Source organism: Pelophylax lessonae, assembly GCF_965119305.1.
Source record: "Pelophylax lessonae genome assembly, chromosome: 11".
NCBI lineage: Eukaryota > Metazoa > Chordata > Amphibia > Anura > Ranidae > Pelophylax > Pelophylax lessonae.
Window position 1 is genome coordinate 238,577,015 of NC_138778.1, and position 16,488 is coordinate 238,593,502.

Sequence of the window (16,488 nt, forward strand, 5' to 3'; positions counted from 1 at the left end):
TTGTATCGGGATGGGGATTGGAATGGAAGTTGGATGGGGAGTTGGAATGGAAGTTGTATTGGGATGGGGATTGGAATGGAAGTTGTATCGGGATGGGGATTGGAATGGAAGTTTTATCGGGATGGGGATTGGAATGGAAGTTGTATCGGGATGGGGATTGGAATGGAAGTTGTATCGGGATGGGGATTGGAATGGAAGTTGGATGGGGAGTTGGAATGGAAGTTGTATTGGGATGGGGATTGGAATGGAAGTTGTATCGGGATGGGGATTGGAATGGAAGTTTTATCGGGATGGGGATTGGAATGGAAGTTGTATCAGGATGGGGATTGGAATGGAAGTTGTATCGGGATGGGGATTGGAATGGAAGTTGTATCGGGATGGGGATTGGAATGGAAGTTGTATGGGGGATGGGGATTGGAATGGAAGTTGTATTGGGATGGGGGATTGGAATGGAAGTTGGATGGGGAGTTGGAATGGAAGTTTTATCGGGATGGGGATTGGAATGGAAGTTTTATCGGGATGGGGAGTTGGAATGGAAGTTGTATCGGGATGGGGAGTTGGAATGGAAGTTGTATCGGGATGGGGATTGGAATGGAAGTTGTATCGGGATGGGGATTGGAATGGAAGTTGTATGGGGGATGGGGAGTTGGAATGGAAGTTGTATCGGGATGGGGATTGGAATGGAAGTTGTATCGGGATGGGGATTGGAATGGAAGTTGTATCGGGATGGGGAGTTGGAATGGAAGTTGTATCGGGATGGGGATTGGAATGGAAGTTGGATGGGGAGTTGGAATGGAAGTTGTATTGGGATGGGGATTGGAATGGAAGTTTTATCGGGATGGGGATTGGAATGGAAGTTGTATCGGGATGGGGATTGGAATGGAAGTTGTATCGGGATGGGGATTGGAATGGAAGTTGTATGGGGGATGGGGATTGGAATGGAAGTTGTATTGGGATGGGGGATTGGAATGGAAGTTGGATGGGGAGTTGGAATGGAAGTTGTATTGGGATGGGGATTGGAATGGAAGTTTTATCGGGATGGGGATTGGAATGGAAGTTTTATCGGGATGGGGATTGGAATGGAAGTTGTTTTGGGATGGGGAGTTGGAATGGAAGTTGTATCGGGATGGGGAGTTGGAATGGAAGTTGTATCGGGATGGGGAGTTGGAATGGAAGTTGTATCGGGATGGGGAGTTGGAATGGAAGTTGTATCGGGATGGGGATTGGAATGGAAGTTGTATCGGGATGGGGATTGGAATGGAAGTTGTATCGGGATGGGGAGTTGGAATGGAAGTTGTATCGGGATGGGGATTGGAATGGAAGTTGTATCGGGATGGGGAGTTGGAATGGAAGTTGTATCGGGATGGGGAGTTGGAATGGAAGTTGTATCGGGATGGGGGATTGGAATGGAAGTTGGATGGGGAGTTGGAATGGAAGTTGTATTGGGATGGGGATTGGAATGGAAGTTTTATCGGGATGGGGATTGGAATGGAAGTTTTATCGGGATGGGGATTGGAATGGAAGTTGTATCGGGATGGGAATTGGAATGGAAGTTGTATTGGGATGGGGGATTGGAATGGAAGTTGGATGGGGAGTTGGAATGGAAGTTGTATTGGGATGGGGATTGGAATGGAAGTTGTATTGGGATGGGGATTGGAATGGAAGTTTTATCGGGATGGGGATTGGAATGGAAGTTTTATCGGGATGGGGATTGGAATGGAAGTTTTATCGGGATGGGGATTGGAATGGAAGTTGTATCGGGATGGGGGGTTGGAATGGAAGTTTTATCAGGATGGGGATTGGAATGGAAGTTTTATCGGGATGGGGATTGGAATGGAAGTTGTATGGGGGATGGGGATTGGAATGGAAGTTGTATCGGGATGGGGATTGGAATGGAAGTTTTATCGGGATGGGGATTGGAATGGAAGTTGTATCGGGATGGGGGGTTGGAATGGAAGTTTTATCAGGATGGGGATTGGAATGGAAGTTTTATCGGGATGGGGATTGGAATGGAAGTTGTATGGGGGATGGGGATTGGAATGGAAGTTGTATCGGGATGGGGATTGGAATGGAAGTTGTATCGGGATAGGGATTGGAATGGAAGTTTTATCGGGATGGGGATTGGAATGGAAGTTGTATCGGGATAGGGATTGGAATGGAAGTTTTATCGGGATGGGGATTGGAATGGAAGTTGTATCGGGATAGGGATTGGAATGGAAGTTTTATCGGGATGGGGGGTTGGAATAGAGGTTTTATCTGGGAGGGGGAAGTGTATGTGTAGAAGGGCAGATCTTATCTTCCAGGAGGGAAAGATGAAAGGAACTTCAGAGAGAAGAAGGTCAGAAGGACATAAAGACCTCCAGAACACAACAACAGCTTCTTGTTCCAGTCTGGAGGAGGCTGAGAGGTTGGAGGCTCCACTGGAGAGCTGAGACCCCCCCTGAGCCTTTGATGTTCCTGGGAGAATAATGGGCGGATGGAGGGATAATGGCTGGGGGGGGGAGGGGGGGGATAAGGTGGAAGATAAGAGACTCCTGGAGACACATTGACAGAAGGAATAAGAAAGAATTTGTGAAATCATCTGTGGCTGGATGAGGGGGCGTCATCCCCCCCCCCCCCAGGTGTCCCTCTGAATGAGGCTGAACTCCATTCTGAAGGACAGATTAGCCGTCCACAGAAATGTTTTCTTCAGTTTTTCTCTTTTTTTGGATTAAAGACAATAATCTGATCAGAAAAAAGCTTTATAACATCTACAATGTGTAATCTGTGGGGTGTCCATAGTGGGACGGGGTGTCTTAGGGTGACCCCATCTACAATGTGTGATCTGTGGGGTGTCCATAGTGGGACGGGGTGTCTTAGGGTGACCCCATCTACAATGTGTGATCTGTGGGGTCCATAGTGGGATGGGGTGTCTTAGGGTGACCCCATCTACAATGTGTGATCTGTGGGGTGTCCATAGTGGGATGGGATGCCTTAGGGTGACCCCATCTACAATGTGTGATCTGTGGGGTGTCCATAGTAGGACGAGATATCTTAGGGTGACCCCATCTACAATGTGTGATCTGTGGGGTGTCCATAGTGGGACGGGGTGTCTTAGGGTGACCCCATCTACAATGTGTGATCTGTGGGGTGTCCATAGTGGGATGGGGTGTCTTAGGGTGACCCCATCTACAATGTGTGATCTGTGGGGTGTCCATAGTGGGATGGGGTGTCTTAGGGTGACCCCATCTACAATGTGTGATCTGTGGGGTGTCCATAGTAGGACGGGGTGTCTTAGGGTGACCCCATCTACAATGTGTGATCTGTGGGGTGTCCATAGTGGGACGGGAAGTCTTAGGGTGACCCCATCTACAATGTGTGATCTGTGGGTGTCCATAGTGGGACGGGGTGTCTTAGGGTGACCCCATCTACAATGTGTGATCTGTGGGGTGTCCATAGTAGGACGGGGTGTCTTAGGGTGACCCCATCTACAATGTGTGATCTGTGGGGTGTCCATAGTAGGACGGGGTGTCTTAGGGTGACCCCATCTACAATGTGTGATCTGTGGGGTGTCCATAGTGGGACGGGAAGTCTTAGGGTGACCCCATCTACAATGTGTGATCTGTGGGGTGTCCATAGTAGGACGGGGTGTCTTAGGGTGACCCCATCTACAATGTGTGATCTGTGGGGTGTCCATAGTGGGATGGGGTGTCTTAGGGTGATCCCATCTACAATGTGTGATCTGTGGGGTGTCCATAGTGGGACGGGGTGTCTTAGGGTGATCCCATCTACAATGTGTGATCTGTGGGGTGTCCATAGTAGGACGGGGTGTCTTAGGGTGACCCCATCTACAATGTGTGATCTGTGGGGTGTCCATAGTGGGATGGGGTGTCTTAGGGTGATCCCATCTACAATGTGTGATCTGTGGGGTGTCCATAGTGGGACGGGATGTCTTAGGGTGATCCCATCTACAATGTGTGATCTGTGGGGTGTCCATAGTGGGATGGGAAGTCTTAGGGTGACCCCATCTACAATGTGTGATCTGTGGGGTGTCTATAGTTGGACGGGATGTCTTAGGGTGACCCCATCTACAATGTGTGATCTGTGGGGTGTCCATAGTGGGACGGGGTGTCTTAGGGTGATCCCATCTACAATGTGTGATCTGTGGGGTGTCCAAAGTGGGACGGGATGTCTTAGGGTGACCCCATCTACAATGTGTGATCTGTGGGGTGTCCATAGTGGGACGGGGTGTCTTAGGGCAATCCTATCTACAATGTGTGATCTGTGGGGTGTCCATAGTGGGGCGAGAGGTTCTTAGGATGATCCCATTTACAATGTGTGATCTGTGGGGTGTCCATAGTGGGACGGGATGTCTTAGGGTGATCCCATCTACAATGTGTGATCTATGGGGTGTCCATAGTGGGACGGGGTGTCTTAGGGTGACCCCCATCTACAATGTGTGATCTGTGGGGTGTCCATAGTGGGACGGGAAGTCTTAGGGTGACCCCATCTACAATGTGTGATCTGTGGGGTGTCCATAGTGGTATGGGATGCCTTAGGGTGACCCCATCTACAATGTGTGATCTGTGGGGTGTCCATAGTGGGACGGGGTGTCTTAGGGTGACCCCCCATCTACAATGTGTGATCTGTGGGGTGTCCATAGTGGGACGGGGTGTCTTAGGGTGACCCCATCTACAATGTGTGATCTGTGGGGTGTCCATAGTGGGATGGGGTGTCTTAGGGTGACCCCATCTACAATGTGTGATCTGTGGGGTGTCCATAGTAGGACGGGGTGTCTTAGGGTGACCCCATCTACAATGTGTGATCTGTGGGGTGTCCATAGTGGGACGGGAAGTCTTAGGGTGACCCCATCTACATTGTGTGATCTGTGGGGTGTCCATAGTGGGATGGGATGTCTTAGGGTGATCCCATCTACAATGTGTGATCTGTGGGGTGTCCATAGTGGTATGGGATGTCTTAGGGTGACCCCATCTACAATGTGTGATCTGTGGGGTGTCCATAGTGGGACGGGGTGTCTTAGGGCAATCCTATCTACAATGTGTGATCTGTGGGGTGTCCATAGTGGGGCGAGAGGTTCTTAGGATGATCCCATTTACAATGTGTGATCTGTGGGGTGTCCATAGTGGGACGGGATGTCTTAGGGTGATCCCATCTACAATGTGTGATCTATGGGGTGTCCATAGTGGGACGGGGTGTCTTAGGGTGACCCCCATCTACAATGTGTGATCTGTGGGGTGTCCATAGTGGGACGGGAAGTCTTAGGGTGACCCCATCTACAATGTGTGATCTGTGGGGTGTCCATAGTGGTATGGGATGCCTTAGGGTGACCCCATCTACAATGTGTGATCTGTGGGGTGTCCATAGTGGGACGGGGTGTCTTAGGGTGACCCCCCATCTACAATGTGTGATCTGTGGGGTGTCCATAGTGGGACGGGGTGTCTTAGGGTGACCCCATCTACAATGTGTGATCTGTGGGGTGTCCATAGTGGGATGGGGTGTCTTAGGGTGACCCCATCTACAATGTGTGATCTGTGGGGTGTCCATAGTAGGACGGGATGTCTTAGGGTGATCCCATCTACAATGTGTGATCTATGGGGTGTCCATAGTGGGACGGGGTGTCTTAGGGTGACCCCCATCTACAATGTGTGATCTGTGGGGTGTCCATAGTGGGACGGGAAGTCTTAGGGTGACCCCATCTACAATGTGTGATCTGTGGGGTGTCCATAGTGGTATGGGATGCCTTAGGGTGACCCCATCTACAATGTGTGATCTGTGGGGTGTCCATAGTGGGACGGGGTGTCTTAGGGTGACCCCCCATCTACAATGTGTGATCTGTGGGGTGTCCATAGTGGGACGGGGTGTCTTAGGGTGACCCCATCTACAATGTGTGATCTGTGGGGTGTCCATAGTGGGATGGGGTGTCTTAGGGTGACCCCATCTACAATGTGTGATCTGTGGGGTGTCCATAGTAGGACGGGGTGTCTTAGGGTGACCCCATCTACAATGTGTGATCTGTGGGGTGTCCATAGTGGGACGGGAAGTCTTAGGGTGACCCCATCTACAATGTGTGATCTGTGGGGTGTCCATAGTGGGATGGGATGTCTTAGGGTGATCCCATCTACAATGTGTGATCTGTGGGGTGTCTATAGTTGGACGGGATGTCTTAGGGTGACCCCATCTACAATGTGTGATCTGTGGGGTGTCCATAGTGGGATGGGATGCCTTAGGGTGACCCCATCTACAATGTGTGATCTGTGGGGTGTCCATAGTGGGACGGGGTGTCTTAGGGTGATCCCATCTACAATGTGTGATCTGTGGGGTGTCCATAGAGGCATGAGATGTATTAGGGTGATCCCATCTACAATGTGTGATCTGTGGGGTGTCCAAAGTGGGACGGGATGTCTTAGGGTGACCCCATCTACAATGTGTGATCTGTGGGGTGTTTATAGTGGGACGGGATGTCTTAGGGCAATCCTATCTACAATGTGTGATCTGTGGGGTGTCCATAGTGGGGCGAGAGGTTCTTAGGATGATCCCATTTACAATGTGTGATCTGTGGGGTGTCCATAGTGGGACGGGATGTCTTAGGGTGATCCCATCTACAATGTGTGATCTGTGGGGTGTCCATAGTGGGACGGGATGTCTTAGGGTGACCCCATCTACAATGTGTGATCTGTGGGGTGTCCATAGTTGAAAAAATGACATTACCAATCCAACTGTAAACCTGCCCCTTCCCAGTGACATCACCAATCCAACTGTAAACCTGGCCCTTCCCAATGACTTCACCAATCCAACTGTAAACACAGCACCTCCCAATGACATCACCAATCCAACTGTAAACCTGGCCCTTCCCAGTGACATCACCAATCCAACTGTAAACATGGCCCTTCCCAGTGACATCACCAATCCAACTGTAAACCTGGCCCTTCCCAATGACATTGCCAATCCAACTGTAAACCTGGCCCTTCCCAATGACATCACCAATCCAACTGTAAACACAGCACCTCCCAATGACATCACCAATCCAACTGTAAACCTGGCCCTTCCCAGTGACTTCACCAATCCAACTGTAAACACAGCACCTCCCAATGACATCACCAATCCAACTGTAAACCTGGCCCTTCCCAGTGACATCACCAATCCAACTGTAAACCTGGCCCTTCCCAGTGACATCACCAATCCAACTGTAAACCTGGCCCTTCCCAATGACATCACCAATCCAACTGTAAACCTGGCCCTTCCCAATGACATTGCCAATCCAACTGTAAACCTGGCCCTTCCCAATGACATCACCAATCCAACTGTAAACACAGCACCTCCCAATGACATCACCAATCCAACTGTAAACCTGGCCCTTCCCAGTGACTTCACCAATCCAACTGTAAACACAGCACCTCCCAATGACATCACCAATCCAACTGTAAACCTGGCCCTTCCCAGTGACATCACCAATCCAACTGTAAACCTGGCCCTTCCCAGTGACATCACCAATCCAACTGTAAACCTGGCCCTTCCCAGTGACATCACCAATCCAACTGTAAACCTGGCCCCTCCCAATGACATAATTTACCCAACAGTAACCCAGAACTATCCCAGTGTCATACAGAGCCACCATATAAAGGGCCAATCTCAGTGACATCACCAATCCAACTGTAAACCTGGCACCTCCCAGTGACCTAACCAATCCAACTGTAAACCTGGCCCTTCCCAATGACATCACCAATCCAACTGTAAACCTGGCACCTCCCAGTGACATCACCAATCCAACTGTAAACCTGGCACCTCCCAGTGACAACACCAATCCAACTGTAAACCTGGCCGTTCCCAGTGACATCACCAATCCAACTGTAAACCTGGCACCTTCCCAGTGACATCACCAATCCAACTGTAAACCTGGCACCTCCCAGTGACATCACAAATCTAACTGTAAACCTGGCCCTTCCCAGTGACATCACCAATCCAACTGTAAACCTGGCCCTTCCCAGTGACATCACCAATCCAACTGTAAACCTGGCCCTTCCCAGTGACATCACCAATCCAACTGTAAACCTGGCCCTTCCCAGTGACATCACCAATCCAACTGTAAACCTGGCACCTTCCCAGTGACATCACCAATCCAACTGTAAACCTGGCACCTCCCAGTGACATCACCAATCCAACTGTAAACCTGGCCCTTCCCAGTGACATCACCAATCCAACTGTAAACCTGGCCCTTCCCAGTGACATCACCAATCCAACTGTAAACCTGGCCCTTCCCAATGACATCACCAATCCAACTGTAAACCTGGCCCTTCCCAATGACATCACCAATCCAACTGTAAACCTGGCCCTTCCCAGTGACATCACCAATCCAACTGTAAACCTGGCCCTTCCCAATGACATCACCAATCCAACTGTAAACCTGCCTCTTCCCAATGACATCACCAATCCAACTGTAAACCTGGCCCTTCCCAATGACATCACCAATCCAACTGTAAACCTGGCCCTTCCCAGTGACATCACCAATCCAAGTGTAAACCTGGCCCTTCCCAATGACATCACCAATCCAACTGTAAACCTGCCCCTTCCCAATGACATCACCAATCCAACTGTAAACCTGGCCCTTCCTAGTGACATCACCAATCCAACTGTAAACCTGGCCCTTCCCAATGACATCACCAATCCAACTGTAAACCTGGCCCTTCCCAGTGACATCACCAATCCAACTGTAAACCTGGCACCTCCCAGTGACATCACCAATCCAACTGTAAACCTGGCACCTCCCAGTGACATCACCAATCCAACTGTAAACCTGGCACCTCCCAATGACATCACCAATCCAACTGTAAACCTGGCCCTTCCCAGTGACATCACCGATCCAACTGTAAACCTGGCCCTTCCCAGTGACATCACCAATCCAACTGTAAACCTGGCCCTTCCCAGTGACATCACCAATCCAACTGTAAACCTGGCCCTTCCCAATGACATAATTTACCCAACAGTAACCCAGAACTATCCCGGTGTCATACAGAGCCCACCATATAAAGGGCCAATCTCAGTGACACCATCAACCCAGTTATAAGCCCAGACTATACCGTTGTCATACCGACCCCACCACTAAGGGCAGTCCAGCTATGGAATACCACCAGTAATAACGTCATCAAATATAAAGAGATCAGAAAGCTCTGGAAGATTTTCTTCCATTCCCAATACAAATACCGACCCTCAGAGCTGACAATCTATGAATGATACTCACATGACAGTGCGCAGACATTGTGCCTGCCCCCACACACATGGCTGGTACTCCGGCTTCACATAAGTCTCCACGCCATCTTCTACCATACAGGTGACAGTCCGGGTCACCATGTACGCACACCAGTTCCTGCAGGAGACACAAGGAGATGACATCATAACCAAAGGTGTAATAATATAAAGGAAGTGACATCATGACTGAGGTGTAATAATATAAAGGAGACGCCCAGAGATGACATCATGACTGAGGTGTAATAATATAAAGGAAGTGACATCATGACTGAGGTGTAATAATATAAAGGAAGTGACATCATAACTGAGGTGTAATAATATAAAGGAGACGCCCAGAGATGACATCATGACTGAGGTGTAATAATATAAAGGAAGTGACATCATGACTGAGGTGTAATAATGATATACAGAGGATATGGGGAGTAGTAGATGTCGCAGGTCCTCTTTGAGCCTGTTAGTGGAGAAATGGAGGGCCGGAAAAGGAGAGACAAGGAGCCGGATGTGGCCCCAGGGTCTCAACTTGCTCAGGTCTCCTATAAACACTGCAAACCTCGGAGAGAATATAGAGGGGGGAGGGGTCTGGAGGGAAACCCAGATACAGAAAAAGGGAACCCAGGAAATGAGGACGGACCTCGGAGGTGGAACCAGGAGCAGACTATGGGTGGAGCCAGGAAATGGGGACAGACCTAGGAGGTGGAACCAGGAGCAGACTATGGGTGGAGCCAGGAAATGGGGACAGACCTAGGAGGTGGAACCAGGAGCAGACTATGGGTGGAGCCAGGAAATGGGGACAGACCTAGGAGGTGGAACCAGGAGCAGACTATGGGTGGAGCCAGGAAATGGGGACAGACCTAGGAGGTGGAACCAGGAGCAGACTATGGGTGGAGCCAGGAAATGAGGACAGACCTAGGAGGTGGAACCAGGAGCAGACTATGGGTGGAGCCAGGAAGTGGGGACAGACCTCGGAGGTGGAACCAGGAGCAGACTATGGGTGGAGCCAGGAAGTGGGGACAGACCTCGGAGGTGGAACCAGGAGCAGACTATGGGTGGAGCCAGGAAATGGGGACAGACCTAGGAGGTGGAGCCAGGACCAGACTATGGGTGGAGCCAGGAAATGGGGACAGACCTAGGAGGTGGAGCCAGGACCAGACTATGGGTGGAGCCAGGAAATGGGGACGGACCTGGGAGGTGGAACCAGGAGCAGACTATGGGTGGGGCCAGGAAATGGAGACGGACCTAGGAGGTGGAACCAGGAGCAGACTATGGGTGGAGCCAGGAAATGGGGACAGACCTAGGAGGTGGAACCAGGAGCAGACTATGGGTGGAGCCAGGAAATGAGGACAGACCTCGGAGGTGGAACCAGGAGCAGACTATGGGTGGAGCCAGGAAATGAGGACGGACCTAGGAGGTGGAACCAGGAGCAGACTATGGGTGGAGCCAGGAAATGAGGACGGACCTAGGAGGTGGAACCAGGAGCAGAATATGGGTGGAGCCAGGAAATGGGGACGGACCTAGGAGGTGGAAGCAGGAGCAGACTATGGGTGGAGCCAGGAAATGGGGACAGACCTGGGAGGTGGAACCAGGAGCAGACTATGGGTGGAGCCAGGAAATGGGGACAGACCTAGGAGGGGGAACCAGGAGCAGACTATGGGTGGAGCCAGGAAATGGGGACAGACCTAGGAGGGGGAACCAGGAGCAGACTATGGGTGGAGCCAGGAAATGGGGACAGACCTAGGAGGTGGAACCAGGAGCAGACTATGGGTGGAGCCAGGAAATGGGGACAGACCTAGGAGGTGGAGCCAGGACCAGACTATGGGTGGAGCCAGGAAATGGGGACGGACCTGGGAGGTGGAACCAGGAGCAGACTATGGGTGGGGCCAGGAAATGGAGACGGACCTAGGAGGTGGAACCAGGAGCAGACTATGGGTGGAGCCAGGAAATGGGGACAGACCTAGGAGGTGGAACCAGGAGCAGACTATGGGTGGAGCCAGGAAATGAGGACAGACCTCGGAGGTGGAACCAGGAGCAGACTATGGGTGGAGCCAGGAAATGAGGACGGACCTAGGAGGTGGAACCAGGAGCAGACTATGGGTGGAGCCAGGAAATGAGGACGGACCTAGGAGGTGGAACCAGGAGCAGAATATGGGTGGAGCCAGGAAATGGGGACGGACCTAGGAGGTGGAAGCAGGAGCAGACTATGGGTGGAGCCAGGAAATGGGGACAGACCTGGGAGGTGGAACCAGGAGCAGACTATGGGTGGAGCCAGGAAATGGGGACAGACCTAGGAGGGGGAACCAGGAGCAGACTATGGGTGGAGCCAGGAAATGGGGACAGACCTAGGAGGGGGAACCAGGAGCAGACTATGGGTGGAGCCAGGAAATGGGGACAGACCTAGGAGGTGGAACCAGGAGCAGACTATGGGTGGAGCCAGGAAGTGGGGACAGACCTCGGAGGTGGAACCAGGAGCAGACTATGGGTGGAGACAGGAAGTGGGGACAGACCTAGGAGGTAGGAGCAGACTATGGGTGGAGCCAGGAAATGGGGACGGACCTAGGAGGTGGAACCAGGAGCAGACTATGGGTGAAGCAAGGAAATGAGGACAGACCTGGGAGGTGGAACCAGGAGCAGACTATGGGTGGAGCCAGGAAATGGGGACAGACCTAGGAGGTGGAACCAGGAGCAGACTATGGGTGGAGACAGGAAATGGGGACAGACCTGGGAGGTGGAACCAGGAGCAGACTATGGGTGGAGCCAGGAAATGGGGACACGACAGACCTAGGAGGTGGAACCAGGAGCAGACTATGGGTGGAGCCAGGAAATGGGGATGGACCTAGGAGGTGGAACCAGGATCAGACTATGGGTGGAGCCAGGAAATGGGGACAGACCTAGGAGGTGGAACCAGGAGCAGACTATGGATGTAGACAGGAAATGGGGACAGACCTAGGAGGTGGAACCAGGAGCAGACTATGGGTGGAGACAGGAAATGGGGATGGACCTGGGAGGTGGAACCAGGAGCAGACTATGGGTGGAGCCAGGAAATGGGGACACGACAGACCTAGGAGGTGGAACCAGGAGCAGACTATGGGTGGAGCCAAGAAATGGGGACAGACCTGGGAGGTGGAACCAGGAACAGACTATGGGTGGAGCCAGGACTCGGAGAAACACCTAGGAGGAGAAGGAGCCAGAAGGAGAAGATGGCCACAGATTATGGGGAGGGTGGAAGTAGAAATAGGGCCGCGGCCTGGAAGAAGAATTTAGGAAATGACCGGGAAAGTGAGCCAGGAAGAGGTAACAGTATTAAAACAATTCAAAGAAATATCCGCGCTTAGATAAAATCTCTAACTTTTACAAGCAGCCGGCACATATAAGGTGAGTAAGGACTCACACTCCCGGGAGACTAGTCCCGACTCCAGACGAGGCTGTCCAAGGCGAGGGAGGCAGCCTGAGAAGACAGAATGACGTCACAAAAATATCGGCAACATCGGCCAGTTCCGGGGCCGATACCGATATATCGGGGAAAGTGCATATCGGCCCCCGATATATTATGGTCTTGCTGATAATCGGTCTATCCCTACTAACAACCCCCCCCCCCCCCTTCAGGTAACATCATCGTACCAATGTCAGCTGTGGATGGAGTTGCAGTACGATTTTCAGCCACAGGATGGCACCAGTGATCTGCAGCACACAGTACAATGTAGGGAATACAGAACAAGGCCGTCCCCTGCTGAGCCAGAGGTCACCTGACCTTCCATTGACACCAATGAGGAGCGTGCTGGAGATAAATGGATTAGATGGAGATGAAAGGATGGATTTGGGTCCTGGTGTGTGTCCGGGGCTATGGGGGTCAATCGGTCACATCGCACAGAGAATAACCAATCAGAGCGAGGAGGAATCACCACAGTATTGTAAATGGCTGCTGTGAGGCCTTACAGACAGTTCTTATTTCAGATACTCTGATTGGTGAAGACCAGCCCGGCCTTTTCCCTGTGTGGATCCAACCATAGTCAGGGCCACTCCATGTTTAGCTGCTATACGGCCGCATACCGTTCTAATTTCAATGAGACCGCAGCCACCAATCAGGAAGAAGAGATAAACAGGGATATGAGGGGCCCTTCAAATGCTGCTTAGGGCCCCCGATTGCTGCAATGTCTCATCTGGATCTGAAGAACATCGACTTTCTTCTTTTTTTACATTTTGAAAGTCAATTTGATGGATATATATATATATATATATATATAAAGGGTCCCTCCAACCAGAACCATACCAGTGACATCTCTATACACCCGCTGTGCCCATTATGAGGGGTTAATTTTGTTTATTGGAAATTCTTACAAACAATCAACTTATATACAATAAAACCATAATAAATAAATTATAAATAACATATTTACAAAATAATTGAATATAACTATACAAAACAAGAACATAATAAATAAACCAAATTGCACACAGCATAAACCCTACGAGAGAGCCAGACTAAGAAACTTCACCATGCATGGAACCTTTAATCAAAAATTATATTTTATGACTGATTTTCAGCTGATAACATTATTGGTTGCCACTTTTAACGGATAATTGAGGCAGCCGTTTCTTAGGCTGACTACTCTCTCCCCCTGGAGAACCAGTGCGCTTCACTGCACCCTGCGACTCATCATCCATGGAAGATTCTGTACTCAACAAGTCCCATTCATCGTCATCATCTGACAGGACCCCAAACTTATTTGTCAAAGGCAAAACCTCAGGACTGTGGGTAGCTGAACACTTTTTTTTCCTTCTTTTGCCCTTCTTTCTTTTCTCCTCCAACCATTCCACATCCCCCTTGGACAAATTGGAAATAACAGTTTCCCCACTCTCACCCTCCCCTTCACCCCCACTCTCCCTTACCTGATCTACCACCAGGCCAGCCTCTTCACCATTCTCCCCACTCCTCTGCACCCCATGGTCCCTAATAGAAGCCCTGCAATGTCTAGGGGAGGGGACTGGCACTGTACTTGATGCCCCTGCCTCAGCACCTCTTGCCGCCTCTGCAATTTTGGAAGACATAGACACAGAAAGATTGGACACATTCTTAGTAACCGATACCTTACATACAGACTGGGAAGACACTGACACACTGGGAATCGGCACAGACTGGGGCACCACAGACTGAGAAGACACTGACACACTGGGCATTGGCACAGACTGGGGCACCACAGACTGGGAAGAGACAGGCACACTGGGTATTGGTACAGTCTCGGAGGGAATCGCAGGCACCCTAGCTGCTGAGCTCTGAGCATCCTCCATGTCCAGACGGAAGAACTCTCTCATGAACTCAGGCTGGTTGTGTACTGCCTCAGGACACTGGCTATAAGGATGCCCAACTGCATTGCACAAGTTGCACCTTATAATATTGCAATCTTTTGCCAAATGCCCTAAATCCTGACACAGAGAGCATTTCATTACTGGACAGGAGGATGCAAAGTGCCCTTTATCCCCACACTTATTGCACAGCTTTGGCTGGCCTGGATAGAATATGGTCAGTCTGTCCCTCCCCAGGAAAGCTGAGGATGGCAGATGCTGGATGACATTGTCAATGACTCTTAGTTTTAGCTGCACAGACCATCCCCCCGTCCATATTCCTCGATCATCCATAATTTTGTGTAAGGGGCTCAGGATGTCTCCATATATCCTCAGCCATACAGATAAATCCCCTTGCGGTATGGACTCATTGCGCACAAGAATCGTCACCATTTTAATAAGTGGCTGACGTGACACAACTTTGGGGATGAGCCCTTTCCAGTCCGGCAGGCTCCTACACACATGTTCATATTTCTCCCAAAATATGTCCAAAGACTCCGGACGGACAAAGGACAAATCGTACTCATAGGAGCCGGTCGGACTGATCAGGGCAAAGATATCTGCAGGTTTAAAGCCCATCTGCAGAATCTTATCAACCACAGCTCTCCTATATGGCGGAATACCTTCGCCTTCCCATCTGAGCTGAACCACATTCCTCCTTTTAAATAATGAGGAAGATAAAACATTTCCATGCTCCTTCCCTGCTTGCACCCCCCTCCCAAACCCTTCAGCAGCACCAGCATAGGTTTTCCTCCCAGAAACATCAGCAATTACAGCATTGTCTTTAGACACAACCACACCTGATGACAAGGAGCCTGAATCAACCCTTGCAGTCTTTGGAGCAGCAGAGACAAGACCCACCCCCTCCCCCTTCCCCTTCTCTGAGCACTCAGCTGCTTTCCTGGGTTCAATCACAGCCTTGTCTACTGCAGACTCCAAAAAAGTTATAGTACTACTGCTCCCAGCATCTCCTCCACCATGCTCAGGAACAGCCACTGTATTTGGTCCAGGCAAAGCCTCTGCAATGTCCGTGGTGCTCCTCTCTGCAGACTCTTCAACCAGAAGCTCACAGTTTTTTCCAATTTTCTCACCACTTGCATTTAAAAGTGGAATTTTTTCAGCAGGTGCATCAGGTTGCACTGCATGCTGCACATTGTCTATGGGTGTGGGCTGACAGCCCATAGCACTACAACCCTCAGCAAGCACATTGTCATTAAAGTTCACATCACCACCTTGCACACACACTGTACCTGCTTGCTGTGTTACCTCTGCAGTGTCATGGCTGATGGTGGGATCAAACTTCCTCCTGGTTGTTGCAGGCTTCATGGTGAATTTTCCTCTCTCCACAGGTCTCTCTTTCATAGGGCGAGGAACGGTATCCATCTCCTCATCTGGGGAATCTGCAGAAAAATGGAACTTTCTTCCATCCAGAGGGGATTCCAGCTCAGCGACGAACTCCAACATGCCAGTACCCCCCTCAACCTCCTGCTCAGATGTTCCACATTGCTGCTGCAGAGGGAGGGAGACAGAGGCCTCCACCATTGGGGGCTCAGCAGATGTCTGAGGTGTTGAAGAGCTGGGCTCATCCTCCGGGCCCACTTTCTCATTCTCTGCTGACTCTGTCGGTACCTGAATCTCCTCACTGGCTGGGTCACTCTCCATGCTGGAAACGGCTCCTCTCCTCATACGGATGAACCGTTCCTCATTCCTGTATTTCTCCTGAAGTGCTTCACAGCTTTCCTTCAGAGAGCTCACCAACTCTTTCTGCTTCCTCAAAGCTTGCTCCAAGTCCTTCAATTCAGGCCTCAGAGCCGGTCTCTTCTTACTGTACAGTTTGGCACAATACAACTTTTTCTTTTTAAATTCTACTTTCAAAGTTGCCAATTTCTCCTCCTCTTTCTCAATCCG

At 50.6% G+C, this 16,488-nt stretch overlaps 1 protein-coding gene across 1 annotated transcript in view; it reads right to left on the reverse strand.

The window, feature by feature from the left end:
- LOC309567212 (EMILIN-1-like) overlaps positions 1–16,488 on the reverse strand; it is a 131,792-nt gene that overhangs the window by 95,827 nt on the left and 19,477 nt on the right. Inside the window, exon 2 of the mRNA XM_082272589.1 lies at positions 9,236–9,361. Within this exon, the coding sequence (XP_082128715.1) occupies positions 9,236–9,361 (126 nt within the window). The remainder of the gene's footprint in view (positions 1–9,235; positions 9,362–16,488) is intronic.